The 20,310-nt window shown below is 38.9% G+C and overlaps 1 protein-coding gene across 1 annotated transcript; it reads right to left on the minus strand.

The window, feature by feature from the left end:
- Positions 1-532: 532 nt before the first annotated feature.
- LOC306888548 (C-type mannose receptor 2-like) lies at positions 533-4,058 on the minus strand. Its single transcript, XM_079446919.1, has 5 exons — positions 4,017-4,058; positions 3,795-3,833; positions 3,343-3,702; positions 2,102-2,455; positions 533-1,613 (listed from the first exon to the last, which is right to left on the minus strand). The coding sequence occupies exons 2-5, from the start codon at positions 3,829-3,831 to the stop codon at positions 1,252-1,254; spliced, it is 1,113 nt and encodes a 370-aa protein (XP_079303045.1). The 5' UTR covers positions 3,832-3,833; positions 4,017-4,058; the 3' UTR covers positions 533-1,251.
- Positions 4,059-20,310: the final 16,252 nt, after the last annotated feature.

Here is a 20,310-nt window from a genome sequence, read left to right on the forward strand (position 1 = left end):
CTCCTGATCATTTAATTGCATGTTAAGCAGTCAGAAGGTCGTGCCCAGATCCAGAGGTCCTTGTCCTGTTTCTGGTTGAATTATGCTTAAGTGATAAGAAACAACCGTGAAGTCCTGTTTTAAATACATTCCAGATTTTTCCACACATATGCCCCTTTGTTTTAGGGGTCTCGTGAGACGTTAAGGAGAGCAGAGCAGGATGCGTGAGTTGGTGCTGGTCGTTGATTTACTTTTATGGCCACAGATAGTGAAACTATTATTTCTTCTGGAATGTTGCCGTCCTGTTAATAGACCTGTGGATGTGTTCTTGTTTTCGACCAAGCTCTACACTGGGAATCAAATTGTAAACATTTGTAATAATAAATGTAGATGATGAATGTTTAAGTGTGCTTGTTCATCAGCTCCCTTTTATTAAACCCAAACATCAGGGAAGTTACACTATGCCTGAATAAAAAAAAAAAATGAAATGGCACAATTTTTGATCTATGTTGAAATTGGACGATAATTCAAAATAATGAAATAAGATGAGATTGCTGGTTTTACAGGATTTTATTTGAGCTGATGTTGTTGACATTTATGTTTCGCACAAACATCGTAATTATTTTACATCCAACCTTCCCTGTTAAAGAATAAACAATATTCAAATGATCTAAAGCACATAATGCTGGTGTTCACTAACACACATTCAACCAGTCATTTCTAATCTAAAGACATGATTAATCAATAATATAAGAGCTAAAGAAGTATTCACACCAGCAAACACAGATCCTTGAAACACAAACAAGGAACTTAAATGATTGAATTATCTCATAATAAAATAGAAAGAAAACATTATAATAGTATATCTACTAATGAGTATATATGAGTGTTAAAATAAATGCTGAAAGAGTTTCTAAAAGCAAAATATGTTACCAGCTATTCTGGCCATTGAGGCTCTTAATATGGAGCAAACAAACCCACAGGAATCACTGATACATCAACAGAAATTCACCCACCTGCAGAAAAACAGACCCTCAAGAGAACAATTCATACAGTTTACAGTGCAGTCAATAACAGTTATTGTTTGAACTGTTTGAACTATATTAACAAACATCTGAGCAAAAGATTTCTGCTTTTAACCTTCAGGTGCGACTGACTGCTGAGTTAGAAATTATTATATGTCAAATTATTGCTTTACAGAGTGATTAATGAATTTAAAGGAACACACAAGCATTAGTTATCTTATATTAAAGGTCTGTGTATCTTTCACTCTTAATATCTGCTGCAGATGAAGTTGAGTTGGTCAGTTTCAGGACGGCTGATCCAGCGCTGATCTCCTCCAGACTGAACTGCTCCAGATCTCACTGTTTCTTCACAGTCCTCCTCTGATGTGCCGTTCCCTGGAGCCCAGTTCTGATAGCACACAGTCTCTCCACTCACCCAGAACCAGATGCCCACAGTGCAGGAGTGACGTAAACCCAACCACACCGCCGCAGTAGACGCCCGTTTAACCACGTTCCTCACCTCATGCTGCATCTCTTCTGAATGAACCGAGACCAGATCCACATGATTCTGTCTGCAGTATCTCAGAGCTCCAGACCACGTCCGATTCTTTCTGATCACAATCAGTTTATCTGGAAACCAAACCAAGCACAAGCAGAAACTAGAGAGAGACTGATCAAAAACAACATGCAGAACAAACTCTGTGGATGAATTTGTCATGGCAGACATCCCTGGTGAAGAAAAGTGCACTTCAATATAATGTGCTTAAAAGTGCTCTATTTCTGCACACTAATTTTGTATTTAATATACTAAAAATGATTCTTTAGTACTTATTCAGATAAACTTAAGATCATCCAAGTGTACACTCAAGTGGTGAATAAATACAGTTTTAAATACAGATTACATATTCATGGTGCATCAAAATAGCACAGTTGAATACACTTAGTTGATCTTAAGTTTATCCGAAGAAGTAAAGAATCATTTTTAATAAATTTAATACAAAAATAGAGCACTTTAAGAACATTATAGAAGTGCACTTTTTTAACCTGAGATGTAGCGTGAAATTTAAGAGATCTGGAGCTGATGATGGATTGTGTGTGTTTTGTGAGGATCTGCTCACCTTCATGACAAACAAAAGGATATAGATTAGTGCAAGAGACGTCAATCCATCGTCCCTGAGCGTTATGTTCAACAGATGTACAGTTTTCACCTCCTCCTACATTATTAGGTTCACCAGTGTTCCAGTATCTGAATGAGGAGTTACTCTGATCTGACCACTGCCATGAGTCTCTGACTCTGAACAGACCGATCCAGACATATGATCCAGATGAGTTATTATCACTAATGATCTTCTGAACCTGTTGACTCTCATTCTGGTTCCTCACACTGACCAGATCAATGTGATTCTGTCTGCAGTGACTCTGAGCATCTCTCCAATTCATCGTCTGATTGACAAAGACGAGTCCTGTGTTCGCTTTAAGAAAAACAAATGGAAAAGATTCATGAATCTGTTTGTTCATTATTTGTTTGCTGCTTTATGGTTTGAATGTGAGGAGTATTCACAGTTGAGGATTATTTAAAAAAGAAAAGCTCTTTTATCCACTATGTTTCCTCATGTCTCTGATAATTTAATGTGTGTCTGTGTACTTGTTTAATCTACGGTGTGGGGGCAAGCATCCTCTCAGACAGAAAGAGGGAACTTTTTATTGAGCTCATGAGTAAATTACTTATAAAGCACATGAATTATCTATTTATTTTCTTAGATGTAAAGTTTTCTGTGATGGGTTGTAAAATGTATAATTATCTGTAGATAATTACACTGTACAGTGTGTGTGTGTGGCAAACACACACGCACGCACGCGGAGGGAAAGAGAGAGAGAACTTTTTCCAGCTTAAACTAACCACAATTTATTGCAAAACACTTTTGCTGCTATTTAGGTGGGATACGGGTAGGTTAGGGACAGGTTAATTGGATCAACAGTGTAATTATACATGTAATTACAGAAATTATTTACCGATGTAATTGCATATAGGTATGTTAAAAATAGATGAACAATGTGAAAAGGCCACCTAATATAAAGAGGGTCCATATTTTCTCTCTCTCTGTGTGATTTTTTTCTTTTTCTTCTATAGTATGACTTTTTCACTGCAGTTTCCCCCTGTGATAAATAACGTAGTGTTACAATAAAAGAAGAATGAAGTACTGCCCTCTATAAAGTCCTGTCATTATACAGCATTATATACAGTATCTTCTATATTCATGATCAAATTAAACACATAGTGTTTAGTGTTGCATTAAAATTTGGTATATGTTGAATCTATAAATGAAGAGTTGATGTAATTTTAAATAGCTGTACTTACTGTTGTTGCAAATGAAAAGCCATTGATCACTACAACGTGAATCATGCCATTGTCCATTTTGCATCGCAGCACATTCATCTGTGCCATCAGGTTGTTTATCTCCCCAGTTCAGATAGAGAGCAGGTTCACCTGAAGACCAGTGCCATTCATTACGACCCGTCTTCTGCAGCCCAATCCAGACACGTCTATCATTCACACTCTCCTTCAGACTCTTGTTCAGCTCGTTCATGTCGTTCATGTTGTCAACGGTGGCCAGATCTGTGTAATTCTCTCTGCAGTATCTCTGAGCTCCAGTCCAGGTCTTCTCCTCATTTATAAAGTGATACTGACGCTGAACACATTCAGATACGGAGCAGAGAGCTGTGAAAGAGAGGATTTGCTTTAATGCTTTTCAGAACAAGATCAAACTGAATGAAACTATAAATCATCAATAAAACTACGAACACACTCACCAACGAGAAGAAGAATGAAATACAGAGTTTGGTCCATTTCTGAGAAAGAAACATAAAAAAACTCAAATGTTCTCATGTTCATCTTGGATTAATACATGATTATGCAATAATAATAATAATAATAGTATAGAATATTTTAACAGTTTTAGCAATCATAGAGACAATATTAATATTTCTGAAATGCATTTCTACTTAAAAAATGATCATGTAAGTCATTCGTACTTCAGAGGTTGTGTTTCTGTCCTGATTCTGATGTTTCTGTCTGCAGCTTCAGACTGTGTGATGATTATATCTGCTCTCATCCATCATTCAGCGTCACATCATTTGTTTATTACTCATTTATTTCCCTAAGGTCCATTTATAATGTCTCTAATTTATAATGGACTCTCATTATCCCAACTGAAATAATTTCGCCTTCTGTCACGTTTTATTTTCTCTTCCTAGATACTTGATTGTGATTGGCTGGAATGCAAACATTAAAACATTGTTACTTTTTAGTATTCTTCTTTTTACTGAAAATTCTTTTTTTTTTTTTCATACTCCTGATGATTACTGTATGTTTTTGTTTGTTCAGAAGACATGAACACATTTGCATGTAAACACATCCTCATTCATTTGCTTATGTCCTCACCACATTTACACGTTCAGGCTGGACTATATTTGCATCTCTGACGACGTGAAACAGGAGAATAAATGTGACGCATTGCAATAAGATAAGTTGTCAAAATAATTTTTTCCTGTATGTGCAAAATATTTTATTCCTTATTGGTGCTTTATGGGGTACAAAAGTAGAGTGTTATGTACATTTATTAATTTAGTTATTTGTGTTTGTCATACAGTACCTGTGTGATGATGTCATCACGTGCTTCAGTAGGGGGTGTGCTGGGATGCACTTCACAGTAAATACACTGTTAAAGTGATGATGCACGGGGAAACTTTTTTCGCAATGCTGCTGTCAACCCAGCTTAAAAAATGTTGCCCTGTGTATCATCACTTTTAAGGAAGCCATCACACAGGGTTCATACACATTTTTACCAATAAATTTCCATGACTTTTCCATGACTTCTCCATGACTTTTGAGACAATATTCATGACCTAATGTCTCAAAGCGCCATTTTCTCAGAGCGGCAGAGAGAAAATGGCGCAAATCAGACGATCCGTCGGACCTGAGTAGGTATCAGTCTTTGCTTTCATCTTTCTCTACTGAAGTCCACACTGCCAAATCCTCACATTTCCACAACAAGATCACCAGCGCTCCAGACATGCGTAATCTCTTCAGAACATTTAATTCTCTCCTCTGTCCCCCTCCTCCACCTCCCACCACTTTGATAACCGCTGATGACTTTGCCTCTTTTTTCACAGACAAAACTAGAACAATCAGCAACCAGTTCTCAACTCCGCAGGACCTCCGATCAACCACATCCACCGCTCCAGCTCCCATCTTCTCCTTCAGTCCTCTCACCGAGGCAGAAGTATCCAAACTTCTCCTCTCCAGCCATCCTACAACATGTCCTCTCGACCCGATCCCCTCACATCTTCTCCAAACAATCTCTCCCACACTCTTACCGGCACTCACACACATTATCAACACATCTCTCCTCACAGGCATCTTCCCCACAGCATTCAAGCAGGCTCGGGTAACCCCACTGATCAAAAAACCTACATTAAATGCTTCTCTTTTAGATAACTACAGACCTGTCTCTCTCCTTCCATTCATAGGGAAAACACTCGAACGAGCTGTCTTCAACCAGCTCTCGCGGTTTCTTTCACAGTACAACAAGCTGGATGCTAAACAGTCAGGTTTCAGGAGTGGCCATTCAACAGAGACTGCGCTACTCTCAGTCACTGAAGCCCTACGAACTGCAAAGGCTGATTCCAAATCGTCAGTCCTCATTCTGCTGGATCTCTCTGCTGCTTTTGACACTGTCAATCATCAGATTCTCCTGTCTACACTCTCTTCACTGGGCATCACTGGAATTCCACTTCGCTGGTTTGAATCCTATCTCACCGGTAGATCCTTCAGGGTGGCCTGGGGAGGGGAGGTATCCAAACCACATCAACTGATCACTGGAGTTCCTCAGGGATCGGTTCTTGGACCCCTCCTCTTCTCCACGTACACTACATCGCTGGGTCCCATCATACATGCACATGGCTTCTCCTATCACTGCTATGCCGATGACACGCAGCTCTATCTCTCTTTTCAACCAGATGACCCAACGGTAGCTGCACGGATCTCAGGCTGCCTGGCGGACATCTCGGCATGGATGAAAGAACATCACCTACAGCTCAACCTGGCAAAGACGGAACTTCTGGTCTTCCCTGCCACTCCGACTCTACGGCATGACTTCACGATTCAGTTCGGCTCATCAATGATTACCCCATCAACTTCGGTCAGAAATCTTGGTGTAATCTTTGATGACCAGCTGACCTTCAAAGAGCACATTGCAAAGACTGCTCGTTCCTGCAGGTTTGCACTACACAACATCAGAAAGATCAGGCCCTTTCTGACAGAGCATGCTGCGCAACTTCTTGTCCAGGCCCTGGTTGTTTCTAGACTGGACTACTGCAATGCTCTTCTGGCTGGTCTGCCATCAAACGCAATTAAACCTCTACAAATGATTCCGAATGCAGCGGCACGACTGATCTTCAACGAGCCCAAAAGAGCGCATGTTACACCACTCTTCATCTCCTTGCACTGGCTACCAGTGGCAGCTCGCATCCAGTTCAAGTCACTGATGCTTGCGTACAGATCTACCACAGGCTCTGCACCCTCCTACTTCCACTCACTATTACGAACCTACATCCCCTCCAGAAGTTTGAGATCTGCTAGTGAGCGACGCCTTGTGGTACCATCACAGAGAGGCTCAAAATCACTCTCCAGAACATTCTCGTTCACCATTCCTGGCTGGTGGAATAATCTTCCCACCCCTATCCGGAACGCCGGATCTCTGGCAACCTTCAAGCAACAACTGAAAACTCATCTCTTTCGGCAGTACTTGACTTCATCTAAACTAAAAAAAAAAAAAAAAAAAAAAAAACTTTCCTTCTATCTTTCTCTCCACCTACTAGTTTGTACTTATTTGAACAATGACTGAGACTTGGTGTTACGAGCACTTCCTCTGTCTGACTGCCTCTTCAAGATGAATCGCTTTTTGTATTCCCCAATTGTAAGTCGCTTTGGATAAAAGCGTCTGCCAAATGACTAAATGTAAATGTAAATGTAATGTTCCATTATTTTACAATAAGAATAAAAATCTGTTCAAATTATCATAGCATTAACAAAAATTAATGACTAATGCTATTGTTTGCTTTCTCTGTTTTAGTAATAAGTACACGCAGCAACAGCGCCAGATGTTACTCCACACAGAGAACGTATCATATCACTGAATATTATCATTTAACTCTGTTAAACACAGGACCTGAATTTCGTTTTGGAAACTTTTCTCTTTCGCAACTGTTAAAGAGTTAAAACACGACAGTGCTTACTCACCAGAATGGCCATTTTAACGTAATTTTGTGTGTATTTTTGCCGCTTAAACGCAACAAGCTGTGCTTTAGAGCCTTGCATTTCAGCCCGAGCCCGACATGCCCCGACTTATTTACGGCTTCAGGACAATTTTCATGTCATAGCTCAGAGACGGCCGGGCATTGGGCTTGTTTTAGGCTTCCTCCTTATTTTTACATTTTAGATATCCATCAAATATTACGGTGATGAAAAGGATTTGCCGCGCTGGTGGAAACAACACGAGACCGTGCTACCGCGACTGTCAAGAGCGGCTCGACTGTATGTAGTGTCCTGCCAGCAGCAGCAGCAAGTGCTGGAAGAGTTCTGTGTGAAAGTGCACGCAATAAAGCTTGCCACAAAACCCCAGCAAGTAATTACCATGATGAATGTGTCAGGGCCAGGGGGAATAGAATATTTGCTGAGTTTCGGTTCATTTTTGTAAAGCGCTTCTGCTAAAGACCGAGATGGCAGAAAGACCATCTTGTTTGTTTTTAAAAAACGTATGTTGATATTGTGAGTGCACACAAATAAATGTCCTGCAAAGCCTCCACTCTCCGCACAAACGATACGCACCTAATAGTACACATTTGTCTAGGTTAAACGTTTAAACTAACATTGTGATATGCTTTTTTAAGTATTTTATATATAGATTTTATTTTAGTCAGGTGGTTTGAGAAGGCTAAATTGATCAAACATTGGCTAACTCACTGTCTGCCGCTAGCCGCTTGGTCGTTAGGCTACTTTAAAAACAAAAACTTGAATTTAACAAATAAAAAATTGTTCCAAACATTTTTTTTTTAATTAACTTATAAAGAAACAAAAATAAATATAACCACTTTGCCATTAAAATGAAACTGAACTATTTTAATGGCTACAACAGCAGCTGTGTAATGGGGAAGAGAGAAAGAGAAAAAAGACACGGGTTCCAGTCGGACTCGGGTAATCATGCCGCACAAGGGCTGGACTAGGGCATATGTTTGAGGCCTGTGCAGGTTTCTACTGAGCTTGTTTGGTACCAAACTCAATTTGGTTCTCGCAAGTCGGCTTTATACCATAGACTGTAAAAAAATAGCTTTATACACGTGCCCTTTGGACGTGACTGAGCGCACGGGAAACCGCCTCTGGAGCGTGCGAGTACCGACTGGCTTAAAAAGACGTGCAAATAAATAATTTTTGTGTCGATGCAACAATGACCCGATTAGGCAAGTGACAATTCTGAAACGCGAGCGAAAGACTTGTATCGCAGCGTGCAGCCGCTCTTTAGTGACGAGATGCGCAGATGAGAAGCCGCTATAAGAGACAGTCAAAGAGAGAAGACGCGGTACAGCTGAATCACTCACGCTGTTTTCAAATTACCCATTTCATCTGATACTCTGTGTGGATTCACTTACTCATCAAACCTATATGCAACAGGCTATTGAATAAATGTGTGAATATCCATAATTTTAAAGTCGAATGCTGCGGGAATGAGTAAAATAATGCGATATAGCCTATGCGCAATCCCGCACCGAACCTGATTAAACAATTCTATTATACAGATTATACAGATCTGTATAATAGAATTATACAGAGATTTGTGAAATAGATTTCCATGACTTTTCCAAAACTTTCTGGGTTTATTTATTTTTCCAAAACTTTTCCAGGCCTGGAAATTGCTGCTTTAAAATTCCATGACTTTTCCAGGTTTTTCATGACCGTACGAACCCTGATCACAGCATCCCTCTTCTTTAATGTTATTCTACTTTTTTTCAGGTAACTGCAAAACAAAACTAAATGCACAAAACAACAACAACAAAAACTTTGAGTATTTGAGTACTCTGTTTCATGAAATACCAATGAGTTGAATGTGTTGAAAGTAGCTCTTTTGACTTTATTAATAGTGTGTCATGAGCTGTATGTGTCGGAGCACATGGTTAGCATGGGTGCTCCACAATTAGCGTGATAGCCCTCATATATGATAAATAGCTAATATGGTGATGTTATTTGAGTGAATAAGAATTTATGATGTAATTTCAGAGCTATCAGTTATGTTAAAGGAGTCATAGGATGCAAAATTCACTTTTCAAGTTGTTTGAACATAAATGTGTGTTGGAAGTGTGTGTACACATCCATCTCATAATGATAAAAGTCCACCCAGTGTATTTTTTTTTTTTTTTTTTTTTTATCCCTATTTTAAAATCCCCTTTCTCAAATCAGTCTGTTCTGAGTTTCCAGTCAGAATGACGTAGCTCTGTACAGACCCCTCCCACGATAGTTGATTGACAAGACTGCCTTACCTTAGACCCGCCCTGAGTGAGCTGAGAGCTGTCTGCCTCCGGTGCAGGGAAGACAAGATGTCTCAGATTAAGCGACTGAAGCGTTTAGTTGTTGTATGCAATAATGAATATAGCATTCTCATTTACTCGCGACATCTGAGCCGCTGAAGACGCAGAGGATTAACGTTTCTTTCACTTTGAAGTGAATGCGCCGATCCCCGATCTACATAAATGCTCCTTTGTTTGCGCAAATTATTTGTGATCCAGCTTTATCTACAGAAGAAGTGAGTATAAGGGTTTTTATGAATCTTTGCAATTCACCTTTCCTAATAATGTGCTAGTTAGCCAGTTTTGCGACTGAAGTTTAGTATGCTCTATAGATATATACCTAGATGCCTCACAACTGTTTCTATGGGTCGTGATACATAAGCCAATCTTCCATTTTTGAAACAGTCTGCGAATCTTTCAGCGCATTGAGTGTGTGCGTCTACAACAGCAAGTTATACACTAATTTAGGTTGCGTACAATGACTGTATGAGGATCCTGCTGAACCCCCCCCCCAAAAAAAAACAAGATTGAGCAGTAAGTGATTTATTCTGTACGGCATGAGTACAACCACTCCCTGCTTTAATGAGAAATTTGATGTATAATTTATTTGTCAGCTGGAAAATATACATAATAATATTATAATGTTGTTGCCAAATCCTACTGATTTACTGAAGTGTGATATCAGTCCTCTATGAGGAAGTATTGATATAACTGTATTTTTTAATGTGTATTGTTCTAGTTTGTATTGTGTGTTTCTTGCTAATGGACCTTGAGTCTGGAAATAAAGTGGAATTACGACTGGCACATTTAAATTCTCTTTATGAAGCATTTTATTAATTAATTTATTTTTACATTTTTATCACACTTAAAAAAAAAAAAGATGTAAATACAGATTATTGGAGTACATTTTACAATAAAATTGTATTTCAGCATATAAAATTGATTGTTTAATTCAGTGTGTTTCTTGCATTTCATTGTAATTATTTTTTAAAGAGTGTTTTTTAAAGCTTTTTTTTACTCCAGAATACATGAGGTGTTTGTACTCACTGTTGTAGCAGTTGAAAGAGTGGGCATAAATACATGTCCCATCATTCCATTTGACATTTCTCATAAAAGCACATTCATCTCTGCCATCAGGTTGTTTCTCTCCCCAGTTCAGATAGAGAGCAGGTTCACCTGAAGACCATTCATCACGACCCGTCTTCTGCAGCCCAATCCAGACACCTCCATCATTCAGACTCTTCTTCAGCTCGTTCATGTCGTTCATGTTGTCAACGGTGGCCAGATCTGTGTAATTCTCTCTGCAGTATCTCTGAGCTTCAGTCCAGGTCTTCTCCTCATTTATAAAGTGATACTGACGCTGAACACATTCAGATACGGAGCAGAGAGCTGTGAAAGAGAGGCTTTGCTTTAATGCTTTTCAGAATTTAAAAAAACGAAACTAGAAACCATAAATAAAACCACAAACACACTCACCAATTAGAAGAAGAATGAAATACAGAGTTTGGTGAATTTCTGAAAGAAACACATTGGAAAACTCAAATATCAAAGATTCCCAGATTTATTTTGGAGTAAAATGTGAAAATTCCAGTTAGTATCTAAGCAGCAGAATGAATTCAATATACATTATCAGTTACTCAATATTAACATGTAAAAGTCTAATTCTAGTTAAATGAACATGAACGCATTTAGAGGTCGTGTTTCTGTCCTGATTCTGATGTTTCTGTCTGCAGCTTCAAACAAAGTGATTGTTATATCGGCTTTCATCTGTCATTTAGAACATCGCATCTTTTTTGTTGTTGTTGTTGTTCTATAACTAATTTTCATATTTTGAGCCATTCAAAATCCTTGGTTTGAGGAGCTTCAGTCAAAAAGAAATGTGTGCTAGATGAATAAGTGTGATTAATACGTGTGTGTATCTAAAGGCAACCCCGTATCACTCCAAAGCGTGTAATAGACTCCACTCGGGGATGCGTGTGAGTGCAACCCAGTCTCATATAAAAACGTACCCTGTCTACGTTGGTCCATATTGCAAAACGTAGAGGGGTTACAATAACGGCCCTTGAATTGTATGACTGTTACGTTTTTTTTGCCTATTCTTTTCCTATTGTTTTACGTCCAAGTCACGTGACTTTCAAGATTCCGGCCGTGAGAACAAAAAACATGGCGGACATTTCTCTCATTTTTAGTGAAAAAAACAATATTTGGAGTTAGTTTCTGCATAAAAATAAGTTTTGATTACATTTCTAGCGAGAAATATATATTTTATTTTCATAATATTCACTCAGTGAATGTACACAATCACGCGCTTGCTCGTTGTTGTGAAGATTTTTCAGATCTCGCCAGAATAATGTGAAACTGTAACGTTTTGGTTGCTATGGACGCTGCTATCGGTGGATGGATGGATAATTTCGCTCCGTCTGACGGATCAAACCCTCGCCCACTATATGCGTTGCGTCTGAGGTTGATTTGCTGATCAACACATTAATCCATGGCAGCGGGAGAAACTAATGTTGACAAAGTGAGTTATGATCATACCGCTGTTTTTAATTTTGACATCTACCGGAACCTCCGTGCATTTAACTTCCTGTGTGGTGCGATCTCATTGATGGGTGTTGGGTGTTGACACGTCAAGGCCCCACGAAGAAGAAGAAGAAGAAACGAGGGAAAAGAAGCAGGAAAAGGTAAACAAGGAGGAAAAGGAAGAGTGGAAAAATAACTTGACCAAGCTGAAAATGAATCACCTTGACCCCCAAGATGCCATATTCCTGGTTGATGCGTTCCTGGATGAGTGCAAGGTAAATAACATTATCTCAGTGGTGGAAAAAGCACACTAATTACATGCTAATTACAAGGTCTAAGACCATAATAGACTGAGGTATAGCAGGGAAGAAGTATCAAGGTGCAAAACTGCAACACTCCAAACAAAATGCAACTATACAGTAAGTTACCTGGTTCAATGTCTTTTAAAATAAATAAATAAATATTTATAGTGCTGAGCTGAGTTCACACGTTAGAGCCAGTGAGAGTTTAATTCAATATTCTGTCAAAATGTTTCACTTTCTTTTCTATTTTTTAATGTAGAACGGGTTTTCTAGATCTGTCAGTACAGATCTGTGTACAGGACCACAACTGTTAGTCTGAATATTTACAATGTAAAATTATAACATTGGTTTTATAATGATGTTTATAGGTGGCGATAACCTTGGTGGGTGGTGGTTTATTCTGTGTCTCAATTGTTTATTTAGGTGGATCAGCATGGACAAACTAAAGGAGGGTCAAAACAATCCACAAAGCTGTGTGTTTGGCTTGATGAGGACAAAGATGGTCAACCTCTGCCAAAAAGATGTAGAGCTGGGGAGAAACGAAAGCGAGATTCAGCTTCTGGTTGTTTTTTTGTTTGTTTTTTCATCATTAGTTGCATTTATTATTCATTAAGCAAGTTCTAAATGTATATTTATATTTTTGCAGTTTCTTCAGCAAGCGTTAAAAGTGTGTCCTGTGCTCCATCTACCAGCACAACTGAAGACACTGTGATCATCGAAAATTTTGTTTTTTTCCCTTAATACTTGTTTCCTCATTTGTTATGTGGTAACTGCCCAGTTTTACCATTGCCTTCTTCATTTTCAGACTCCCTCATTCAAGATGTCCGAGACCTCTTGGGAAGTGGTGCTGAACAACCTTTCCCCTCAGACTGGAGGAACAGGCAAACTACCTCTCTGGAGAATTGGACAGTAATGAGGCCCTTTATGGTGAACAGTATGTTGTCATCTGAGAAGCCCAAGGAGGGGGTTTGCCATCATTGTGGACACAATGCTGCAGTAGTGATGTGTAGGGACTGTTTACCGCGATCACTCTACTGCACAGCCTGTGACCTTTCCACACATGAGGCCCTGGTGCTTCATAACAGAGCATCCATGGTGGAGGGGTTCTTCAGACACCTGCCGCCATCCACTTTTGTTCAGCAGCATGAGGGAGGGAAATTCTCCTACCATGAAAAAGGTAGTTTTTAAGTCTCGGGTTATATAGGTTGTTTTACATTTTACACTAGGGCTGCACGATTAATCGCATGCGATTGTCATGCGTGTCTCGTCAGTAAAGCTGGTTTTGTGATTAGCATGCGATTAATCGTGCAGCCCTATTTTACACAAACCCTGGTTTACTCCAACAAACATGCTGGATGAAGTTTTGTTTGATAGAAACAACACCCTCTCTGTTGAGTTTTTGGTTTCATTTACTCTTATATGTGAACTAATTCTGCTTTTTAGATTGCATGTTACCAATCGTTCCTCCCTGCTGCGACTGCTCCACTGGGCAAACAAGCTTTTCCAAGGGAAAGCCAGTTATTTTAATTGGAATGAATGGTAACATTTGTTTTTATTATTTGTTCATATTGTGTTTTTTGTTTCTTGTGAACAAGAGATAATTGTTTTTCTCTGAAATTTCAGGAAGATATAACCTCTTCCTTCCATCAGTAAACTGCTCCTGTGGAAAAACCTTGCCAGTGACCATAAGTGATCTGGTTGAAAGTGGTTACTGGCCAGCCACTGTCAATTTTGAGACCTTGTACTTGGTGGACTTGTTCACCACGTATGAGGATCTAAAAATCACTGCCCCAGGGATGTCGAGACAAGCTTTTGTCAGCATGCTTGAGTGTCGTACAAAACTCTTCGGGCGAGTGAGTGGACTCGTCATTTAAGTTATCTTGTTTGGATCACCTTTTAAGTAACGGATTCATTGTTAGGACTTGTTCTTACAATCCCCAAAGTTTCAGCACAAATTTCTTGACAGAGCCCTTTCTTCGTCATGACCACGGTCTAAAGTCAACCTTCGAAACAGTTACTGGTACTTACTGTTTTGTTTTTTAACTTTTTCTCTAAGAGTGGTAAGATATGTGGGGACACAATGCAGAGGGCCTTCCTCGAATGGGCCTATGCCAAATTTGAGGTTGACAAGCTGTCTCAGGTCCAGCATTTTCAGTGTCCTGCATGCACACCCTCCATGTTGGCAGTTGCAGTGGATGGGAACCGCAAATTATATCGTTTCAAAAGCCAACCAGGGTGTGTAATATTCATGTACAATGAAATGCTAGTGAGCCACAAATTACTTTTATACAGTAAATTTAACCCAAATCTATATATTTCTTTCAAGACCTGATGGGTTTTTTGATGGAGTCTTTTTGGCCAATGAGGCTGAGGTGTCCTCCTTTGTTGATTACATCCATGGAACAACTGGACATGTAAGCTAAATTTATATTTCTTCATGTGTAACACCACAATTTAAAATTTTTATGAATGCTTGCCAGTTTTCTCCCCAAAATGTAAACATTATTTGGTTTGCATCAAATGCCATAATACCATGATTTACAGCTTATTTTGTAAAATGTAACTGTGTAAATGTCTGTATTTGCCCTCATCTGTTTAAGAATCCAGGGAAAGGGAGATGTGGTGCGGGTCAGTGGACCGCAGCACGAGAGTCCGCCAACAAGTCTGCAAGCAAACTAGACGAGGAAGGTGTTGAAGTTGCTGTCTGCCGTCATGGGGTTTTGCTGAAGGGACTGAATATGTTCCGTGGAGAAATATTTGCATACCCATTATATCTCCAGAAACAGCTAGCTTCACAGACCGTCCAGTTTTTCTGCTCTGATGTGGTTTGCAAATATTGGCCATATCTGCAGAAAGTTGTGGACCACTGTCCAGAGTTGGAGGACTTGCTGAACATGCGCCCATTTCTCTCCATCATGCATGCAAAAGCGCATTCATGGATGTGTGAGGTAATAATGAGAATTAGATGTATTTCTTACCATTTGCACCACACATTATAATTGTTTGTCCTCTGCCCCTACTTGTTGTTTTCCAAATTATAACATTCATGTAAATGTGTTACAGTTAAAATGGGGGGGACGCAATCAAGAAGGAGCTGGAACAACAATTGGAGAGGAGGTTGAACAGGTTAACAGCTTCCTCTCTCGAGCAGCCATATGTTCCAAGTACATGTCAAAAGCCGGTAAGCATTTTTCATGTATAGTTGTGTCCAAATTGGGACCAAGGGGTTGATGCTCGGCCTTTGCATTTTAGAGGTCCATGCATAGGTGCTCCCTTAGAAAACAACTGTCTAGTCAGCACTTTTACACGGATCAGGATTCTCTTTATAATAATTTAACTTCTGACATGTTAATTAAGTGTATGATTATTTCCAGGTTTATGTGACAATATTAGAGAATGATCAATGTAGTATCTGACCTGTGGTCCTCACTGTGAACCTAAATTAATGCACATACATTGTGTGTCAAGTTCGCACAGACATGCTAACAATCCAGGCAAGTGGCTGGAACAAGCGAAAGGCAGAAAACCTTGACCGGACACTGGCCAAAAGATACATCAAGGTACTAACTAGGAAAATATGTATAATAACATTTTTGTTTTTAAATTGTGTCTCAGCATTTGTTAACACTGATATTTCTTTCGGACAGACTGTACAAAGGATTGCAGAGGCAACAAAGGACCTGGAGAAACTCACAGCTGAGTTATCCCTACAGCAAGACACAGTCCAGCAGTGGGTGTCTGATGTTCAGCAGTGGACCTCAGGTACTTTGAAAAAATTATTTGATGGGATATTTTAAGAATCATTGGCTCTGCTCTTGTACAGGGGATCTGAAAAGAGGCTGATTGTAAACTGAAATTGCATTAATTAATTTGTTTGTTGTTGTCCAAAGGAGCAACAATCCAAAATGACCTGCAGAGGACCATCGAGGGGCTATATTTGGGTATCAAACAGCGAAAATTTCAGCTGTATCGTCAGTCTGGTGAGAGCAGAAAATTCAATTCAATTCAAGTTTATTTGTATAGTGCTTTTTATGATACAAATCATTGCAAAGCAACTTTACAGAAAATTAAGTTCCTACGATATTTAGTAGTACTGTAGCTTATAAGTGGTGACTGTCAGTTTATGTGCATATGACAGGAATTTTCAGAAAAATTAATACAAGACCTAGTCAACCAGACGATGAACACTATTAACAGCAATTATAATGTGATTGCACAGTAAGTAGCAATATTTGATAGGTCAGGGCAGCATACTGAAAAACTGTCAAAATCATAATAAGGTTGAGTGCAATATCCAAATATTTCCAATATTTCTGCATAGTGCAGAGATGTCCTGACCTACCAATTTTGTCCTCTATTTAAAAATATATATATATGATTGTTTAAAATAGATTCTGAAAAAAATGTCCCAAGTTTTCACAATTTTTCAAATGATTATGAAACTTGTGATGCAAAAATGATCACAACATCTGTCACAATAATGATAACACATACACACATATTGGGAAGTCTTATTCTGTATGGTGCTTTTGTGTAGTCATCGTGTGAATGCACACTCATTTTGTGTTTCTCATTGTAGGTGGGAACAAGCGAAGGCATCAACTGAGAAGAAAGATTGCTGTTGAGAAGAAAGCCTTGGAAGTTGCCATCAATGACCACAATGCTACTGTTGGGGAAGTTGAAAAACTGCCTCCTCCCAATGAACTCCTGGCTGTGGACAACTACTCCTGGCCATGGGAATGTAAGTACTTCCTCTGAAATGCACTGAACACAAATTGTTTGATGCACACATCTTGATGTAAATATGGAATCCGATGTAAAAAAAAAATGCCACTGGGCCAAAGACACTGGGCAATATGCAAAAAAAAAGAATGCAGTAATTTGTAAATGGATGTGATCGAACCCCTTCGCGAAGCGCTGATGTTCTATCTCATCCTGTCAGGGTTTATTTCTCTATTGTAGTAGTACAGCATGCAAAATATCTTCTGTCCCAATATTTTTATAGGAGGTTATAAGATAACACTTTGATGTAATGTATTGCAGGTCATGGTGATATTACATGGCTACCTACCAAATAAATCAATAATTTGACACAAAATATTGATTTAAAAAGGAGTTTATTGATTTTAAAACGATTGTATTGCTTCCATTAAAGAACACCGTGTCCATGGCAACGCTCTGTTTTTCATGGCAACGGTGTGTTATACTTAGCAGTGGTCTGTTATCAAGAAATAACAGACCGCATTCTACTTTATCATTTATTATTTCATGGCTTGGTTAAATTCTAATCAACTCAAAATATGGTGTAACTTAGCAAGCTTTCATATTCTGTGGTGAGCGTGGATTTCTGTCATCGTAATCAGTTTCTTATTTCTCAGTTTGTTTATAATAATAATTCATTACATTTATATAGCGCTTTTCTGCTTTTCTAAGCACTCAAAGCGCTCTACATTGTGAGGGGTGGCGTCTCCTCGTCCACCACCAGTGTGCAGCATCCACCTGAATGATGCGACGGCAGCCATAGTGTGCCAGAACGCCCACCACACACCAGCTTACTGGTGGAGAGGAGACAGAGTGATGAAGCCAATCAGTGTAAGGGGATGATTAGGAGGCCATGATGGTCAGAGACCAATGGGGAAATTTGGCCAGGATGCCGAGGTCACACCTCTACTCTTTTCGAAAGACATATGTGTTTATACACTTATAAATGAGGCCTCTGATGATCATACAAACCCCTGTTCCAGTGAAGTTCCTATATTCAATGAATATACAACGAAGACAAGATATTTAAAGTTCAAACTGAAAAGCTTTATTGTTTGTTTGCAAAGATTCACTCATTTTGAATGTCATGGGGCATGGGTATGCAATGGACACTAACACACCCCCATGGCTTTTGAATTTAGCGCTGATAACAATCTGGGGGGTCCTTTTCCTCATTATCCCAAGGAACACGATGTCCATGATTTCCAAAAACTATTTCAAATGTGGACTGCACTCATAGCACTTGTAGTAGCGACAAACTGTGTTAACTGACAATTGTTTTCCAAGGTGTTCCTGAGCCCACGTTAATATCCTTTACAGTAGTGATTCCCACCATCACATAGGATGACTTGTTTGTGAATGAATTCCGGGATGCCCCTTTTATGCCCATTCATGACACTCACGTGTTTTCAATGAACCTGTTCACCTGTGGAATGTTCCAAACATTCCCAGTCCTGATCCTGTCCCAGGTTTTTAGGAGTATGTTGCAGGCCTCAAATTCAAAATGAGTTAATATTAGCTAAAAAACTATAGTTTTTTTTCAGCTTGTCTTTGTAGAGTATTCAATTTAATATAGGTTGAAAATGATTTGCAAATCGTTGTATTGTTTTTATTTTCGTTTTACAGTAGACCCAGCTTCATTGAAAATGGGGTTTGTAAAACCCATTGAATCAGATTGACAAAATCTTCATACTTAGTAAATCATTCTGTGAGACACTGTTCTCTGTGAATTGAAGCATTATCAGTCTGGAAGACACATCTCCCATCAATATTGAGGTTATAGGATAAAGGTAATATGTGTAGGAGGATCTGCATTCATTGTTTTTCCCCTCATCTTCCAGGCTTTTCCTTCAATTGGTCACCTGTGTGTACATCTTGTAGTCTATAACCCTTGGTAGAGCGAAGAAGTGACCATACAGCATATGGTTAAACAATTTCCATGTATTTCAATGAGTTCCCTGCAAAAGATTACAATCTATATCTTTCCAATTGTAATGTGATATTATATATTTGTTATTGGAATAAAGGTATTTAGACCAGTATTCATTGTAATAACAGCTCTTCACAGATACATTTCCTTTATCTCAACAGATATGTCTGCAAACAATAAAAAGAAGCAGAAGAATTCTGCAGCCTCAGACATGTCTACAAGGAAGAAACTGAGGGGGAAAAAATCACCCAAAGGTTATTAAGCTTTCCTAGATTTACATTTCACCATTTCAAATCAGACTTCAAATCAGTGATTCTTTTGTCTTAGCCAGATATACTTAAGTCATAATTATATCATGTGTTGCCTGTTTTTTAATTAATTGATGAAGATGTGTGAGGTCAAACTCATGTACTTTTTTTGCTCTTTCAGAATGTAACCATGGGATCCTAGAAGGGGAACCTTACTACCCAGTGAAGAGGGTGATCCGCTGCAAAAAGCAGAAGGTTAGCTTTACAATAATTAAAAGTCTTAGATGTACTCAGTGGAATTGCAGCACCCCAACTGGAAACCGCCTAACTTTGATGTTATTTCAGGGGATCCAAATGAAGTTGGTGGAATGGGAGCCCTGTTCACTCTGGTATGTACAATTTATCATAGTTTTGATTGGAATAGCCTAATTCTTTGTACTTCAAAACTTAAAGTAATAGCCTTGGCTTGTATTTGTGGGCGGCTGTGGCTCAGTATGTTAAAGTGTCCTTGGGCACTCTTCGAGAGAGTTCCACATCTAATGCTCGCTATTTCATATGCCATTCACAGGAGTGGGCGTTTACAATGAGGTCTCACAGCAGACACGCCCCTTCAATCAGAGCGTTCAAATCAGAGGCTAAAATCAGGCTAGGAAAAATGACTTTTATTTCTAAATTATGACAATTTTTGAACTAAAAAAAACATACTAACATTATAAGGGTACCCCAGGAAACATTATAAAATAATTAAATAATCCATGCCATGGGCCCTTTAAGGCAGATAAACCTGACTGCCATAATTGAGAGACATATGTTGGACATAATCACCAATTTATTCTGAGCAAGAATTTCCTTTTTCTTCACATTGAATTTTAATTAGATGTTGACATTGGGATGATAAAGTAACACACATTGGTTAAAGGCATTTACAAACGTCCAAAGACTTG

The sequence above is a fragment of the Barbus barbus genome (genome assembly GCF_936440315.1).
Source record: "Barbus barbus genome assembly, chromosome: 2".
Classification (NCBI taxonomy): Eukaryota; Metazoa; Chordata; class Actinopteri; order Cypriniformes; family Cyprinidae; genus Barbus; species Barbus barbus.

Excerpts from the sequence above, each read along its gene's own strand:
- LOC306888548 (XM_079446919.1), bottom strand. The coding sequence starts at position 3,831 with ATGGACCAAACTCTGTATTTCATTCTTCTTCTCGTTG. Across the intron at positions 3,703-3,794 it reads TTTCATTCTTCTTCTCGTTG|CTCTCTGCTCCGTATCTGAA; the intron begins GTGAGTGTGTTC and ends TCTCTTTCACAG. Across the intron at positions 1,614-2,101 it reads TCCTTTTGTTTGTCATGAAG|ATAAACTGATTGTGATCAGA; the intron begins GTGAGCAGATCC and ends TTTGGTTTCCAG.